This window comes from Staurois parvus, unplaced genomic scaffold, assembly GCF_062004578.1.
Source record: "Staurois parvus isolate SC_StPar_1 unplaced genomic scaffold, SC_StPar_1.0 ptg000422l, whole genome shotgun sequence".
Classification (NCBI taxonomy): Eukaryota; Metazoa; Chordata; class Amphibia; order Anura; family Ranidae; genus Staurois; species Staurois parvus.
This window is the reverse complement of record NW_028318218.1, coordinates 11,082,013-11,100,167: the sequence shown is the minus strand read 5'-3', so window position 1 is coordinate 11,100,167 and position 18,155 is coordinate 11,082,013. Positions and strand designations below refer to the sequence as shown.

Here is an 18,155-nt window from a genome sequence, read left to right as displayed (position 1 = left end):
GCTGGAGATTGAGACCCAGAAGCCTGCTGCCCGAAGATGTCAGTAGCAGGGCAGGGAGCAGCGGGAAGCCACATCGCTGGAGCCGAGGTGAGTATAGTCCCGCTTTAAAGATCTGTAATACAGCAATGTGTTCAGAAAATGTTATACTTAACTGCAATGTTTAGAAACTGTTGTACTTGACTGCAGTAATTTACGCGCATACATTTGTATACACAAGTATATACAAGTATACAGTATATGTATAAATCAGAACTGGTAGCTAGAAAAGGATGAAGAAGGAAAATGTTTATGAATATATATGCATACGCACATTTACGCACCTGTACATGTGTTTATGTGAGGTCTTTATGGAACATAACTGTTTTTTTTACCCAGGATCTTTTAGCCAGGAAGATCCTGTGTATAAATATCAAAAATGATTAAGCCCTGAACGTGCCTTTATATGAATATGTCTACAGCTTTACATTTAAGATATTCTGCCTGTCTATGTTCAGCAGGGCCGGGACAAGGGGTGGGCAAGAAGAGCAGCCGCCCATGTCATAGTGGTAGAGAAGGCATGCCCCCTCACTGCATGCTCCAGAACTACTGTCACACCATGACAGCAAACATGAAAAACACACCGTGCATGTGCAACACATCTTCTAACTTCTAGAAAGCATGAGACTGACCGTGCATGTTCAGTGCACACCCTGTTCTCCAATCATGGACAGCTTGTGCAAAGGGGGCAGATAATGGGCGCAGAGCAGTACACCCATTCAATATCATACATTAGCAGTAGGTGAGGGGGGCGCAGTTCTGCATCTTTGCCCTGGGCACTGGACAAACCTGTCCCCATACTGGTGTTCAGTACTTCTAAGACACAGACCTGGTAAAAGCATGCAACAAATAAACAACTGCCTATCTACTCATTTCTATATTTGTTGGGTACTCTATCCGTTGGATGTCACAACTGGTCCCATAGTGATGTTTGGATCAGAGGAGAGAACCACATCTCATTGCGGGGGGTGGAAATGGGGGATGGGATCAAAGGAACCCAACACTACTGAAAGTGTTGAACACAGGAGATTGTGATAGAAGGCCACCAGCAAGTTAAACATAATAGCATAAGCTCCTTTTCACAAGGATCTTTTTTGGAGATGACACACATAACGACAAGATTAGTTACACCAAGCTGATAAAAAAATTTATACAATTACATACTTTCTTTAAAACCCAACTCTAAAAATTCCTTGGTTTAGCAGCTTGTATAAGTCTAGGGCAGGGGTCTCCAAACGTTCTAAACAAAGGGCCGGTTTACTGTCTTTCAAACTTTAGGGGGGCTGGACTGTGGCTAGTGGGAGAAGAAAATGTCCTGGTGTCAGTGGGAGTAAACAATACCCCATCTTTGGTATTAGGGGGAGGAATAATGCCCCATCATTGGTGTCAATGGGATAAATAGTGCCCCATCATTGGTGTCAGTGGGAGAAAACTGTTGATTCTGCCAGTAGATCAGGTAATTTCCCACTTAATATAATAGGATTCCAACACTGTTCATCCTGCAGTCAAACTGCACTGAAAACACACTGCACTGTGAAAGTGATGGGTAACTATACAACTGTCTGAAGACTATTGCACCCATCAGCCTGTGCTTAACCCTTCACTCTTTGGATGTACATAGAAAGTACAAAGAGCTGAACTAGATAAAAAGTGGTATTAAACCCCAAACCAAAAAATGTAACATATTGCAGCTTGCCAATCATTAGATGTGGTGGCTGCATTCATTTTCTTTTTTAGGTTTTCCTCCCTTTGTTTTCACCTGGTGATCTGTCCAGTTATTAGAGTGCCCCCACTGTGGATGAATAAGCACAGAGGACACAGCAGGCAGTAACAATGTCAGCCGACTGGGGGAAGGGGGGCAGGATAGTGTTAAAGGCACTAGCAGATTTAAATACACTAGCAAATTGAAGCCATCCTCCAACTCACACTTTATAAGCTGTTACAGCAAACTGTTTTTTTTCCGTTTGGAATAAAGGTTTTACATAAATAAGTAAGCTGAATATTGTAAGAGCCCCTGTCAGTGTTAAATGGTTAGTCTCATCTCTAACCAATACATTTTGCTGGAGAGCTTTTTTTTAAAAACAACAGACTTACTGGCTGGATCACCAAATTAAAAATAGAAAGTTTAAAATAAGAAAACTAATGCAGCCATCACATCTAAGAGTTGGTAAGCTGCAATACAATAAATGTTTGTTTTTGGGTTTAATACAACTTTAGCCTGGATTCACACTGATGCGGTGCAGCACATCCTGTGCAAATCACATTTGATTTCTGTGCGGTGCAATTTGAGCCATGCAAGGAAATATCTTATTAACTTGCATACATTTTGTATAATGCCTCCATTTCTAGATGTGTGAACATTTAGTTTCGCTTGTAACCCCTCTCTCGTTTTCTGAGACTAGTTTAATTTGATTTCAAACGGAACCACCTTACTGTATATGGTATCCCTCAACTATTTGCAGTTTCTGTTCTTCATGTAATTATATTGATAAGAATGGAATGTTTCATTGGTCATCCTGAGATTAAGCAACGCCTACTGAGTTCTGTATAACCGTTCTTGTCGTGCATTAAACTTTCAGAGATTTAGCTTGCAGCATTTCGGTGTCTGGAACTTTATTTCTCCCAGGCCTGGTGGGGAAAATAACGAGGACAGGGGGCTACAGACATATGCAGGCCATAGACGGGTCAAAAATTGGCCGATTTTTCGGGCCGAAAAAAATAATCGGCCGATTTTCGCACCATTAATGGGTTAATTGGTCAGCCGTTTCTTGGGGTTTTGGCACATTTTTTTCTATCGGTACAGTTGGAAAAAAATCAGCCGATTTTGCCGGCAATGATGGGCAAATCGGCCGATCGGTTTACCGATAAAACATCTGCGCATGAGCCGTGACCTGTAAGAAGAATAAAAAGAAGAAGAAGAAGAAGAAAAAGAGGAAAAAGAAAAAGAAGAATTCCAGTCCGCTATTATATTTGACATGAAAAAGTCTTGCAGTTTCAACAATGTATCTATTTGTATCCGTATAAAAACATCTGTATCCGAAATGGATACAAATAGATACATTGTTACAACCGCCAGACTTTTTCATGTCAAATATAATAGTGGAGCTCTCTGCAAGAGACGGGACGAAAATCGGCCGATTTTTTTTACCATTGGTGGTAACGTCGGCCTATTGAACAACCGATTTTTCGTTTTCTTTTTTTTTTAAAAATGGCCGGTTTTGGACCCATCTATGGCCTGCAATAGGCTGATTCCTATCAACTGGTGTCGGGAAGTGGGATTAAAGGAGTGGCTGGTCAGGTAAGCTGAGCCAGTCTTAGTTTTACCTGGATTGTCCCCCTTTTAAGGCCCAGGGACAGTAGCCCAAGTTACCGTTCAAAATTGTTGGATCTCGCGGGGAGTCTTTAAGGTTGGACCTCAAAGGGAATTCAGAGGTTTTGGAAACCTCTGGGGAAAAATTGCCTAGGCAGGTATAATATTGTGAATTCACAGGGGTCCTCATTTATTTTTGCCATTTTCGAAGTATAAGTGCCTTTTTGCTGTATATTAAGAAACTGCTATGTAGTATTTTTGTTTTTTCACAATAGGGTTATTACAAGTGTCCGTACTTTTAAGTGTTAAACTCCTGAACTGCTGAGAAGGTTTTGTCAGCATTACAGCCTCTCCACTTCAGAGAACAAGTATTGACACTGTAATATTTATTGCTTTGCCTAACAGCTGTTTTGTGTCAAAGACGGGTAGAATCCAAAGGTAAGGGATCTCTGCCTTCTGAAGCTTCCGCATAAAGTGTTAAGTGATATTGCTAAAAAAAAAAAGAAAAAGACAATATATCCTGAATTGTCTAGCTTAACTTGTAAGGAATATGTGATAACGATATTGTTAGGGACAAAATGTCTGAAAGCAGCAGGTTTTTACTGGCTGAAATATGCATCTTGTTACCAGGGGCGGACTGACAACTCATGGGGCCCCCGGGCAATAGGGGATCATGGGGCCCCTGTGGCCTTGCCAAAACTCAAAAAAGCCTATGAAAAAGGTACCAGGGGCATCTCATGGGGCCCCCTACTGACCCCGGGCCCTCGGGCAGTGCCCGAGTTTCCAAATGGTCAGTCCGCCCCTGCTTGTTACACTCCAGAACATAGTAACTTGAATCTCCACTCTTTAGCCCCTACCATCTGCTCCAACAAGTTATACAAAGTATATTCAGCTTTGCCTAAAAGAGAGGATGATTTTTTTTTCTCCTCAGACCTTCAAGGGCAGACAGACCATCACAATCTTCCTTAGTTCAGGTAGAAAAATACAGAATCCTGATAGTAAAGAAAGGGAGAAGGAAGGGGTAGAGGAGAAGGAGGAGAAGAGAGCCATATGAGACAGACAGTGTTAACAGCAGAACAATTGAGTACTGTCCGTGATACTTTTTTTATTTGCACTAACATACAATTTTGAGGACAAGCTTTCGGGGTATGTCCCCTTCTTCAAAGTCCAAACAGTACTATTACAAATCACAAAGTTTAAGCAGAATGTTAGAACATTCTGCTAACATTCTGCTTAAACTTTGTGATTTGTAATAGTACTGTTTGGACTTTGAAAAATGCACTAATACGGCTACAATCACCTCAAGCAAAACAGCAGAACATGAAATTAATAATTGACAGAATTTTGGGATATGACATGGACTCAGGGTTTGATTGGACAAAGGTGCCTACAATATATGTTCTAGTTGATCCTGGAACCCCGGCAGCCACTTATTTATGGCTGAAGGAAGACACTTAGTGAAAGGTGTGGGAGGTGGTGACAGCCGAGATGGAGAGAATATGGAAGAGTAGGAAATTGTTAGCAACTGTTGTTGCTTGTAGGCAAGGAACAAAAGAGACAGTGACAGAGCATGTGAAAAGATTTAGAAAAGTTTGGAAGTAAGAAGCTGGGATTGATATGGCTAGTGCAGAAATGGGCACTATATATATCCAAACCTTGATGGCAGGATAAAGACCTGAAATTTTTCTGTTAATAAGACAGCTTATTTCAAACTGGACAGAGATGGCTGCAGGTACGTTTGACAAGCAAGTGATGGAGAAAACATGATTGTTTTGAGGTCTCCAAATCTACCAACAAAGCACATTTGCAGGGGTTATAACATAGTTATAATCCTAGAGAAAGAGGTAGCAACAGAAAAAAGGGACAAGAGTAGAATGTGAACCTTCAATTGGTATCACTGGGACATGTGCCAAAACCTGGGAAACGCCCCCTTTGAGTGTTTCAGACTCTCACATAAAAGGTCCCATAGTGAAACATTCTTTCAAAATCATATCAAAATGCCCTGTGAATTTTCTAGGCAGAGATCTGTTGGGAAAACTCAAGGCCAAAATCAGAGTAAGTGAGAAGGGAAGGGTGCACATGGAGTCATCTCACAGTTTTGTGAGTATGAAAGATTTAGACACAGTGAAGCCTGAAGTCTGTGCCAACAGTAAGCTAGATGTAAGGTATATTCTCTGTATACCTTTCAAGGCAAGACTCAAACCAGGTGTTGGTCCAGTATATCAAAAGCAGTATCCTTTGTCACAAGGAAATTGATGGAACTTACTGTTTAGTGCAAGATCTCAGGGCCATTAACAATCTCATTATTCCAATTGCACCTATCGTCCCAGATGTGCCCTCACTGATTACTCCATTCCACATGATATACAGTATTATACTGTGATAGATTTAAGCAAAGTTTTTTTTTCATTCCGTCCAAGCTGATGAAGAGACACAACTACTGTTAAGTTTTACTCTGGCCAACAAACAGTTAACCTGGGCCAGATTGCCCTAACGCCATGTGAATTCTCCGGCTGTATATTCCATGGCCCTCCGCGTTGCTCAAGTACGTCGATGACTTACTACTTTGTTCACCCAACAGGGAGGCGTGTAAGCAGGACAGTATTTCTCTGTTAAATTTTCTGGGTACAAAGGGACACAAGGTGGCAAGGCATAAGGTATAATATTGTCAAATTTCGGTGGATACTTGGGTTTCACTTTGTCACAAGGCACCAGAATGGTGAGCCAGTCCAGGATCCTAGCCATTACGAGTCTGCCCCGCCCAAAAACTAAAACGGAAATGTTCTCCTTCCTTGGTATGGTCAACTATGGTCGCCAATGGACACCTGACTGCTCCCATTATGACAATACACTCAGGCAGCACACTAAGACTGAGGCTTCAGACCTCATTAAGTGGGATCAAGTATCCACCAATGCCTACCAAATCTTGAGGTCCTCACTAGTTTCCTCTCCTGCTCTGGGTTTTGATTTTGATTTTCATGTGTATGCTCATAATAATTGTAAAACCATGGCTGTTGTGGTCGCTCAGGATCATGGAGGACACATGAGGCCAGTATCCTATTTTCCAAAAGTACAGGGCATGCCATCATGTCTGAGAGCCCTGGCCGTCTGTGCCATGGTGGTGGAGGACTCAATGAGTGTAACCCTAGTACATAAAACCATCCTTCACACCACCTATCATGTACTGCACGTCCTTAAGAATCTTATTACGCAGCACCTGACAGCACAAAGGCCAAGTGGTTATGAAGTGATTTTGACATCAACTGCTAATTTGGAAGTGAAATAAGCAGGTTCTAATTCAGGTCCCTTAGCTATGTTAAATTGTTTGCTAGGGATAAAGGGTGAAACTGATAACCCACCCAAGGAACATGATTGTGTTCAGGTAATACATGAGGACACTACTCCCAGAATAGACAAGCAATAAAAAAGGGTTGACATTAGATGCAAATTGTCTAATGTCAAAGGGAGGTATAACAGGACTCTGGATGTCTGGTAAATATAGACTTGGACATAGGACCAACATTTACGTCAAAGGTTACACAAACAGGTAGCCAAACCGATGAGCATTGACTGGAAATTCCACATACCCTACCATCCACAGAGTTCTGCTCACGTAGAAAGGGCAAATAGGACCCTGAGGAAAAACTAAGGAAGGTAACAGGTGGGACATTTAAGGGATGGGAGTTGTACCTGCCATTTGTTCTGGCTGAGATGAGGATGACACCTAATAAAGTCACCAAATTTTCTTTTTTTGAAATTTTTATGGGCAAGCCATTCCCCACCCCCTGGAAAGGAGGTTCTTTGGTAGTTATGACAGGTGATTTAGAATTAATCCAGGAAAGATATGTTCAGGAATTGATTAGGGTGTCGAATGGTGTATATGGTGATGTCTCTCTCTCGTTTTCTTTTTTCCCACAGATAATCCAACCCACCCGTACAAGCTAGGAGATCGGGTAGTGGTTAAGTACTTTCACAGACACAGGACCACAGATCCGCCGTACGGGGAACCTACCATAGTGACGGCTGTGACCAGAACCGCAGTTCTGACTGCTGGTTCCAATGTCTGGATACATGCTTCTAGAGTAAAGAGGATCCTGGAACCACCAAAGAACCAGGAGCAACAGACGGAACAAGAATAGGAGGCAGACTTAACAGCACCCTCCAATCTTCAGAATGCTGCTTCATCCAGAGACGGCCTGGGAGAGTTTTTTTATGATCGGGTTATCTCTCAGTGATAACTTTTTCAGTGGCTTACTTGGCTAGCCACTGCTACTATCACCCAGAAGAATGGCCACCAATCTGTGGCCACAACAGTAAGACTGTCAATGACACTAAGCTAATATAAAAAGAGCAGAAAAGATCATTGACTGAAAATATGTCACTATTGAAATTTAAGTATAGGTAAGCCAAGCTCTCGGGAATCGAGAGTTGTTGGGTTTGCAGTATGCTCCACCCTGAAACCATGAACATTCTTTTGTATGCTGCACCAAAAAAATGTGACATCAATGTTTATTGGTAATATGTTTATTGGTAATCTGAGTATAATCTTTACAAATGTTACTACAAGGCCTACATTTGAAGTGTTGGGAGTTATGATGGAACCTGAATAGTGTTTTCATTTAGGCAACAAATGAAATGAAGGAAAGAATTTTGTAGTAAGTCTAAAGTAATGTAACTGGGAAGGTACCTGAGGATGGTAACTTTGTACAAGTAAATAACACTAAGACTAGATAGAAAAAAAAATACATAGAAAACATAACTACAGGTTTGGGTTTTTTTTAATGTTGAATTTAAATGTTGTATTGAGGAAATAGGTGCTCATGAATGAAATGAAAATAGAACAAATGGGTGCAGCATTGACCGGGCTGTGTGAGTCTACTACTGACTATGAGTGTTGTACATGGATACATAACACATCTGCTGAGATCCCAGACTGCTATGAAGTCATTGAGAATCATAGAGCCCAGGTAAATGTTTTATAAGTTTGAGCTCTATCTATAGCCAAAGATGGCCAGAACCCTTTTAAAGGGTTCGGAAGTTTGGGAGATTTTTTTGGATGGTTTAAGAAAGTAGGCATGCTAATTTTGTTATGTTTTTTACTAACATTTATATGCTATGCTGTTGCTAAACTTTGCATGTGCATTTGTAACTTGTTTTTAAGGAACCCAGATTCATACTGAAAAAAAACAACTGTGAAATTTGATGTGTTGTCACTATGGGGTTTATTTACTAAAGCTGGAGAGTCCAAAATCAGACTCCCTTCTGCCTAGAAACCAGCTTCTAACCTCAGCTTGTTTAATGAAGCTTTGGTAATGAAACCTGGAAGCTGATTGGTTTCTATGCAGAAGGGAGTCTGATTTTGGACTCTCCAGCTTTAGTAAATAAACCCCTATGTGACAAAAGAGAGGAACTGTAAGGAAATATCTTATTAACTGGAATCCATTTTGTATAATGCCTCTATTTCTAGATGTGTGAACAGTTAGTTTCACTTGTAACTCCTCTCTCAGTTCCTTAGACTAGTTTCATTTGATTGTAAACAAAACCATCTTATATGGTATCCCTCAACTATTTGCAGTTTCTGTTCTTCATGTAATTATATTGATAAGAATGGAATGTTTCATTGGTCATCCTGAGATTAAGCAACACCTACTGAGTTCTGTATAACCGTTCTTGTCATGCATTAAACATTCAGAGATTTAGCTTGCACATTTTGGTGTCTGGAGCTTTATTTCTCCCAGGCCTGGTGGGGAAAATAACGAGGACAGGGGGCTACAGACATAGGCTGATTCCTATCAAGCCATACATTTTGTATGGCACAGATTGCACCGCATCCGCACCAAAATAGTGCAGCACCCTTTTTTTGTCCACATCAGAATCAGACTGCATGGGTATTCACACCCATGTGATCCTATTCTGCACATGACACCATGTTTTACGAACCGTTTTTGGGGTGTCGTTAACTTATCATACACACCCGCAGCGGTTCACATAAACGGGGTGCGATGATAATGCGGTGTGGAAACTGGTGCGAATTTCGCACCACATCAGTGTGAACCCGGGCTTAAAGTACAACTAAAAGCTCCCGCACAGCATTCTAAACAAGTCCCAGTTTCTATGTTATACACAAGCCTCATAAAGTAAACAAAACTTCCTTGACGCTCTCCCAGACACTGCAGCTCAAAGTGAGAGAGTCATAAAAAGACGCAGTGCAGCTAATCCAGAGTGCTAGGTGTAGCCAAGTGCTGATGGACAAGCTATAGGCTTGCGAATTGGCAGTGACAGTTCAGAAAACCACACCTTCTGCAGCATGTTCTCACTTATGTGCAAGCAGGCACAGCCTACACAAGAGTGACAACGCTGCTCTGAATTCAGGAGCACTGCAGCATCGTTGTCACACCAGTACAGGAAGCTGGATTAGGTGGAGTGCACTGACAGGTGTTTGTGGGATTTTGCAGGGGGGACTATAAGAAAAATGTAACTGCAGATACATTTATACTTATTTTTTTTCTTTTTGGAGGTGACAGTTCAACTTTAGGCAGAAGTGTATAGGAGGTCATACAGTACCTGGCATATGCACCATACGACAGTTACAGTTCTCCACCAAGTAGCGGGTCTCACAGTCTATCCGACATGCAGAAATACTGAACGTGTCAAAGAATTCTGAGTCCATAGTACTTGATTTACAGTCTCCCCATGGTGGAGGCAGGTATGTCAGCTAGAAGAATCAGAAGGATGACAGACAAGTGAGAGTGGGTGACAGTGCAGAATAGTGCTGATACAGATTGATGAAGAGAGACAAGCAGACAAACGATGAGCAAACGCTAGATAACCAGGACAAGACGCTGTAAAAGATTCTGTTTATGAGGTTTCTCATCAGATTTATCTTGGTGTCACAACCTTTCATGCTGAATCATTTCATCTATCGTGCTTTTTATACACGGAATGCAAACAGTGCCTTGCGGGATGATATATCCTAGGTGGGTAATCAAACAAAAGGTCACTCGGATATGGAGGGTTTTCAGTGATAATCTGTGTACTGATATAATGTCAAATAAGTCTAGTGTTCAGTACGAGATGCAGAGAGGAAGAAGACTGTATTAAAAAACAACAACAAAACACCAATTACAAGTTTTGATAACATTTTATAAACAACTGCTGATGTGAAAGGCGAAAGGTGCATAGCCATTCACACATTGAAAATGCATGTACGGTTTTGTGTGAATGGGCCAAAACAACAAATTCAAATGGGATATATCCTGTCCTTGAATGTAGATTTGAAACGGAAAATACCTCATTTGGCCACTAGATGACACTAAGGATTTTTAGAAATTTCTATGTTACTTCGCTCCATCTAGTGGCCAAATGTGGTATTTTCCATTGCAAAAAAAAAAAAAGCGGTTAGTCTTTCATTGACTAAAAAATATATCTGTGCTGCCAAAAACATGCAAAAACCAAATAAAAATATGTTGCAGCTAATCCACCATCATGTGTTCCCACATCAACAAATTGTATTGAAAAAGTGCAGTGCAACAAAAATGATCGATTTATGTGCAGTGTGCTATTCAAACCAAAACCTTATTAAAGTGTTACTAAACCCACAACAGTAAAATCAGTCTGTAGATGCAGTAAAGCATGCTTGTTATTAACCCCTAAGGGGTTAATCCTCTGCATTGTGAAAAAAGACTGTTTGATCCTTTCTTCTCTGGCTCTCCTCTTGTTCAAATGTCCACACCCATAAGGCAGACTGAACCTGTAGCCCTTCTGCACATGCTCAGTTTAGTGTGTATTGCTACAGAGGGTTTTTCTTCCTGGGGAGAGTGCATGTGATCAGCACAGGGCCAATCACCACTATCCAGACAGAGGTCAGGGGTTGTGCATCCTCCTAGAGCAGAAAGAATACTCCTCCTACAAGCTTTACCATGTGCTCTTCTGGTCACTGATAGAAGTCACAAGACTGCTCTAACTGCTGATGAGAAAAGGTATTTAGCAGTTTATATTTACTAAAATAATTGCATTTCCATGTTCTGTGTACTGTGGGAGACCAGATATAGTGAATGCAGGGTCCGGGGAGACCAGATATAGTGAATGCAGGGTCCGGGGTTTAATAACATTTTAAATACAACAAAAATATACAATATTATAATGAAACTGCTTGTATAGGTGAACCAATTGATCTATACACTTAACATAAATATAAATGCGATATATTGACTTCTTCAATATTTTCCCTTTGATAAAGTTACGGTCACATGACATGCGTTCACACCAAGGGTTGAGGGGCAGTAAAACCCCATGGTTGAGTCACGTTTTTACTGACCCCCCCAACCACTCCCATTTTAGGTGCAGAGGCAGCAGTTAGGTGTGTACACATGCCATGATGCTTTGTGGCCGCAGCAGGAACTATACCCCTGTTGCTCTGCAAGCCACATGCAATGCACACAGTTGCGACTTGCTAATGTGGGGTTCAAGGGGTTAAAGCAACATTAAACCCCAAACCAAAAAATGTAATTTTATATTTATATTGCAGCTTACCAATAATTAGATGTATTGGCTGCATCAGTTATCTTTTATTTGTGTTTTTTCACTTGGTGATCTGGTCAGTAAACAGGGGCGGACTGACAACTCATGGGGCCCCCGGGAAATAGGGGATCATGGGGCCCCTGTGTCCTTGCCCAAACTCAAAAAAGACTATGAAAAAGGTACCAGGGGCATCTCATGGGGCCCCCTACTGACCCCGGTCCCTCGGGCAGTGCCCGAGTTTCCAAATGGTCAGTCCGCCCCTGCCAGTAACACACCTTCTGTATTAGTGAGACAGAACTCTAGATGAAGAAGCATAGGAGGCACAGTAGCATTGCCAGTAGGAAGGGGAGTGTTACATGTATCAGCAGATTTTAATACAATAACAAATTGAAGCCAAACTCCAGCTAACACTTTATAATCAGTTACAGAATTTTTTTTTCTTTTGGAATAAAGGTTTTACAAGAATAAATAAATAAAAACTGATCAGTTTAACCCGTTCTGCTCCGACCGATAGTAGAAATACTGCTACAGGGTGGCACGGGTGCCCAAAATTACGTGTATATATATATATGTGATTTTGCAGTTCCAGGTAGGGGGCCATTTGCGGCCTCGGCTATCAGTCACCAGTACCCGGCTGGTGGTTACTCGCCGGTACCCGGTGATCACCGAGCATCTCCGATGGGGAGAGACCAGTGTTTAAACAACACAGATCTCTCCTCTGTCAGCTCCGGCACCCTGCTTTGTATGGCTCTGCTTAGCACAGCCATACAAAACAGTGTGCTTACAGTGAAGCACACACACAGCCCCCCATAGTGAAACAGCACACAGTTAACCCTTTGATTGCCCCTCATGTTAACCCCTTCCTGCCCAGTGCCATTAGTACAGTGTCAGTGCTTTTTATTAGCACTGACCACTGTATTGGTGTCACTGGGGATGTCAGTGACACCAAGTCAGTTCTCCCCCAGTGTCAGAATGCCCGCTGCAGTCCCGCTATAAGTCGCTGATTGCCGCCATTACTAGTGAAAAAAAAATTCTAGTATCTATACTGCCATTTATAAATGCTATAAACCAATTAATTTACACGTATTGGGATTTTTTTTAGCAAAGACATGCAGCAGAATACATTTTGGCCTAAATTATGCCAAAATTTGATTTTTAAAATTATTGTACTGGACATGTTTAATAGCAAAAAGTCAAAAATATTATTTTTTTCTCAAAATTGTCTTTTTTTGTTTATAGTGTAAAAAAAAACGCACAGGCAATCACATACCAAAGAATGAAAGCTGTATTTGTATGAAAAAAAGGACATAAACTTAGTTTGGGTGCAGCGTTGCATGACCACACAATTGTCAGTTATTGCAACGCAGCGCCGTATCGCAAAAAATGGCCTGGACAGGAACGGGGGTAAATCTTCTGGAGGGCAAGTGGTTAACCACCCCTGTTAAATGTGGTGGTTAAATGACTCATCTCATTCATGTGTTAAAAGGCTTGTCTCATCAATGTAAACTTATACATTCTACTGGAGAGCTTGTTCTTTTGAAAAACAACTGACTTGCTGTCTGGATCACCAGATGAATATAGAAGAAAGAAAAAGCCTAAAAAAGAAAACAACTGCAGCCATTTCATCTAAGAATTGGTAAGCTGCAATCAGGGGCGGACTGACCATTTGGAAACTCAGGCACTGCCCGAGGGCCTGGGGTCAGTAGGGGGCCCCATGATATACTCCTGGTACCTTTTATAGGCTTTTGAGTTTGGGCAAGGACATGGGCCCCATGATCCCCTATTGCCTGGGGCCCCTTGAGTTGTTAGTCCGCCCCTGGCTACAATGTCATAAATGTTTACTTTTGGGTTTAGTACTGTTTTAAAGCAAGAAGTGAAGAGGAGACACAAAGCTTCCTGTTAAATGCTCTCTGAAGAGTGATCTGAATGTGGGTCGCTCTTCAGATAGCATGAGCCCTGAAAATCACTACACATGGTGGATTTTGATTAATTCTTTATTGAATATACATTAGCCATTTTAGGCAAGTCGATCTTTGCACTAACCAGCCATTTCAGGCTAGAAAAGGTTTGTTATGTGCTGCTAGTGGGATTTAGCTGTATTGTAAGCAGGACAATATCTCAGATCCAAAATGTGATTGAACATATTTAGTACTGATAAGTAACTAACTTTAATTCACATTTACGGATCATTTCGTATTTTAGGATTTAAAAAAAAATATATGAGGGACTATAAGGAAACCAGAGAAATAGAGGAGGCAGGCCATCCTCTGTTGGGATTCTGATATTTACCGCTGATTCCAGCAGACTATGTCAGAAGTGAGACTCGTATTCATTAACTATAGCTGACACGTACATAGCTGCAGCTACATGCATGTGTATGTGCCATGTGACATTGCGGGCAGGATTTGTGTGTTGCCCCTGGGCCCTGTTTCTGTTTTTCTCCATGGTTCCACTCCCCTCCCCTCTCCAATGTCATAGCTCTCCATGACACTGACCTTTTCTGAGTCTCAAGTGTCTGACAAAGTACACTATATCATATCATGTTGTAAGCCTGCTACTTTATAAAATAACGGTCTATAAACGGAGCCCCAATATGAGAATCTACCGTGTCACTAAAAGTCCGACTCCACGTTTTAAAGGAATCTGATATCTTAAGGCAGGACTGGGACGTAACTTTTGTTTAGTATTAATAATTTACTTTAACCACTTGCCCTCCAGAGGGCGATACGGCGCTGCGTTGCTTTAACTGACAATTGTGCAGTCATGCAACGCTGCACCCAAATGAAATTTATATCCTTTTTTCCCACAAATAGAGCTTTCAGTGGTATTTCATTGCCTCTGCAGTTTTTATTTTTTGCGCTATAAACAAAAAAAGACCTACAATTTAACCTCCCTAGCGGTCTGATTATGTCCATATTTCTGTGCTCAAAGCGGTACATTTTTTTGCATGGAAATATGTATTTTTTTTATTGTAGGCCTGTAATTTTTAGGAATAACTCACTGAAATCTGTCCGAACAAGAGTCTAGTAAACATCCCGGGTATGTTAAAATTTGAAACACGAAATCATAAATTATAATTTAATAAATAATCATAAAAAATAATAATATAATAATAATAAATTTAATTCAATAATATAATCAAACCAAAAACACTGGAATTTGAAATATAGCGCCAAGTTCGCACATCACTGAGCAAAGTCGCAAAATCGTTTTCAGTGTCTGATGATGAATTTCCCCACGAATCATTATCACTCAATTCTGCAAGTGGTTCTGATTTACTATCGCTGTTCTCTAGCTGATCTAAAACCCCTTTTGACCTAAAGGGACGCTTTTTGGACTCCATGGACGTTTCTCAGTTTCCAGGCAGAAAGAACAGTACAAAAAAGAAAGGGCACAGGACAAAGCACTCGGGACAAAATGTATGTGAAATGGTTTGATACAGTAATGTTATACTATGTGATTTTAGTGAATTTAGTGAATGTCACTTTTTGTCCTTTTAAAATTTCCCGCTGCTCCATCCCCATACGTCCTGATGTCGCAGGGGGCGGAACCCAGAAGACAGATGCCAGCATCCACCGGAGGACATTACAGGGGACACTGCAGGAGGGACATCGCGGGAGCGCAGGACAAGGTAAGAGAAGAACAGATCCCGGAGCAGTGCTGAATGGTATTCCCGAGTGTAGCTCGGGGTTACAGCTTGTGGTACTGAAACTTTACCCCGACCTACACTCAGGAATACCAACAGGGAGGCTACAAAAAAAAATATATATATTTTTTACTTTTTGCTATAAAACAAAAATATATATATATATTTTTTACTTTTTGATATAAAACATATACAATAAAAAAATTTAAAAAATCAAATTTCGTCATAAATTTAGGCCAAAATGTATTACCTGTCTTTGCTAAAAAAAAAATGCCAATACGTATAAATTAATTGGTTTACGTGAAAGTTATAGCGTTTACAAATGGCGGTATAGATACTGGAATTTTTTTTTCATACTAGTAATAGTGGTGATCAGCGAGTTATAGCGGGACTGCGGCGGGCATTCTGACACTGGGGGGGGGAACTAACTGCCACCAACATCCCAGTGACACTAATACAGTGCTAATAAAAAGCACTGACACTGTACTAATGACACTGGGCAGGAAGGGGTTAACATCTGGGACAATCAAAGGGTTAACTGTGTGTTGTGTGTGTGTTTCACATTGTGTGCTTTGTTGTGTTTTACTAGGGAGGCATGCAGAGAGATACAAAGCAGCATGTCCATGCTGACAGGGTAGAGACCTGTGTTGTTTACACACAGGTCTCTCCGATGTCTGCTTTCCCCGACAATTGCCGAGTGCCAGGACCCGGTGACTGACATCTGTAGCTGCCAATAGCGGCACAGGTAGGGCGGAGCACCTGCGCCCCCTACCTGGAAATGCAAATCAAGTATATATACATGATTTTGAGCAGCCCTGCCACCCTATAGCAGTATTTCTGCTACAGGGCGGAGGGGGGCAAGTGGTTAAAGCTGGCCATACACATGTAGATTTTCAGACAAAATATTTGTAAGAAAAGTCGTATGAAAATTCTTTGAACATTCGATGAAAGGACGAAAACTGTCTTTTGCTTTTTACATGCGACTTTAAAATGAATGTGATCTCTAAACAATAACCACATACATTGGCCGAAAAATTTGTTTGATTGAGAAAATTTTCCTTCCAGCCCCTCGAATTTTCCCGTCACTGTTGTAGAAAATGAACATCGATTTGACTCCACTAATGATCAGAAAATCAAATGAATATTCTTGAAACTAAAATTCTTGAAAATAAATCTATGCGTGTATGGCCAGCTTTAGTGCCCGGTCATACCGGTGTGATTTCAGGTGCGATAAAATGGTACCTGGAATTGCATCTAATGAATATGAATGTCAGTGTCTTAACATGTGCGATTTGCTGCAGCGCGATTTCTAAAGTAGTTCTTGCATTGCTTTTTCTGCAGTTTTGTTGTGATTTCACGTACATAGAATATAATGGAAATTGCACTGCAAATTGCAAGAAATCATTGAAAATCAATAAAGTCTTAAAAATCCTATCTGAAATTGCGCTGAAACTGCACACAAATCTCACGATTTTAAATCACAGTGGTGTGATCGGTGACTAGAGCTGAATATTGTCTAAATACATTCATGTGTGTTCCTGAATCTTGGTGTGTTTTGTGTATTTCTTCCAGATCTGTGTAGTAATCCAGAGAGAAATGTCATGTAGAAAAGACCGCTCACTGCTGCTCTGTCTGCTTGTGTAGGTTGTCTGGTCTTGTCTCCGCCTCCTCCTGTAGTTTTCTGCAGGCAGCCTGCAGTAGGTGGGGCCTGCTGGGTCCCTCCCACAGCTCCACTCTCTGCACAGGCAATGTACAATGCAGTAATGATGTCATCACTACTTTCACAAAGTAATACCTTGGCTTGCAGTGGGCTAGCATTTGGTGCATGCATAGTGGATTTGTATCCGTTGTGGATATTGCAGAATATATTTCAAAAAAAGTTTTAGTGCCTGTACTTCAGTTTTAAAGCTGAACTCGAGGCAGATACAAGAAAAAATAACAGTGGTTATGTGCTCATATAATCTATGTCCATAAAATGTATAATGTGTTTAATAATAAATGTATTTTTAGTGTCAGTACCAGAATCTGCCTTGATAACAGCCTTCAGTAAGCAGTTCTAGGAGAAGGAAGGGCAATACTAAGGATGTGATACACTATTGGCAGAGGGACAGTTCATTCTGCAAAGGAAATTGCAATTGGGTAGGGAACTTACCCTTGGCTTAGTGAATGAAGTGATGGCCTGCCGACTTCCATCATCCAATCATGTGCCAGCAAAAATACTGTTTTTCCTTGCATGTGATTGGGTATTCTTTGCAAAGTGGATTTTCACCCCATTTGCTAAGCTAAGAGAAAATTGCCTTCCAAAGCGAACAGTCTATTTGCCTTTAGTAAATCAGCCCCTAGGAGTCATTCAATGTGCTGCATGCTCATGTGCTGACATGGTACGTTGTGATGGCATAGGTAAAGCACAGGTTCACCATAACGTGTATTTCCACTTTTGTAGCCAAATTGGGATGACACCCACTTTATATTTGTTACATGTGCCCATTCACATAGCATAACTAAAAAAAATATTTGAATACTGCGGCTTACCTTTTTAACCCCTTTCCGCCGGCACCTCATGGACCTTTAGGAGGTTTCAGATGCCAGGAGGTAGGCAGGCTTTCTGATCATGTGACCACCGTGATTGGCTGTCACAGCAGT

General features: G+C 41.1%; 1 protein-coding gene across 3 annotated transcripts in view; it reads right to left on the bottom strand.

Annotated features, from left to right (window-relative positions):
* Positions 1 to 18,155, bottom strand: part of ASIC1 (acid sensing ion channel subunit 1) — a 306,638-nt gene that overhangs the window by 61,723 nt on the left and 226,760 nt on the right. For all 3 annotated transcript variants that reach the window (XM_089687318.1, XM_089687319.1, XM_089687317.1), the window contains one exon: positions 9,911 to 10,061. In XM_089687318.1, coding sequence (XP_089543444.1) covers positions 9,911 to 10,061 — 151 coding nt within the window. The remainder of the gene's footprint in view (positions 1 to 9,910; positions 10,062 to 18,155) is intronic.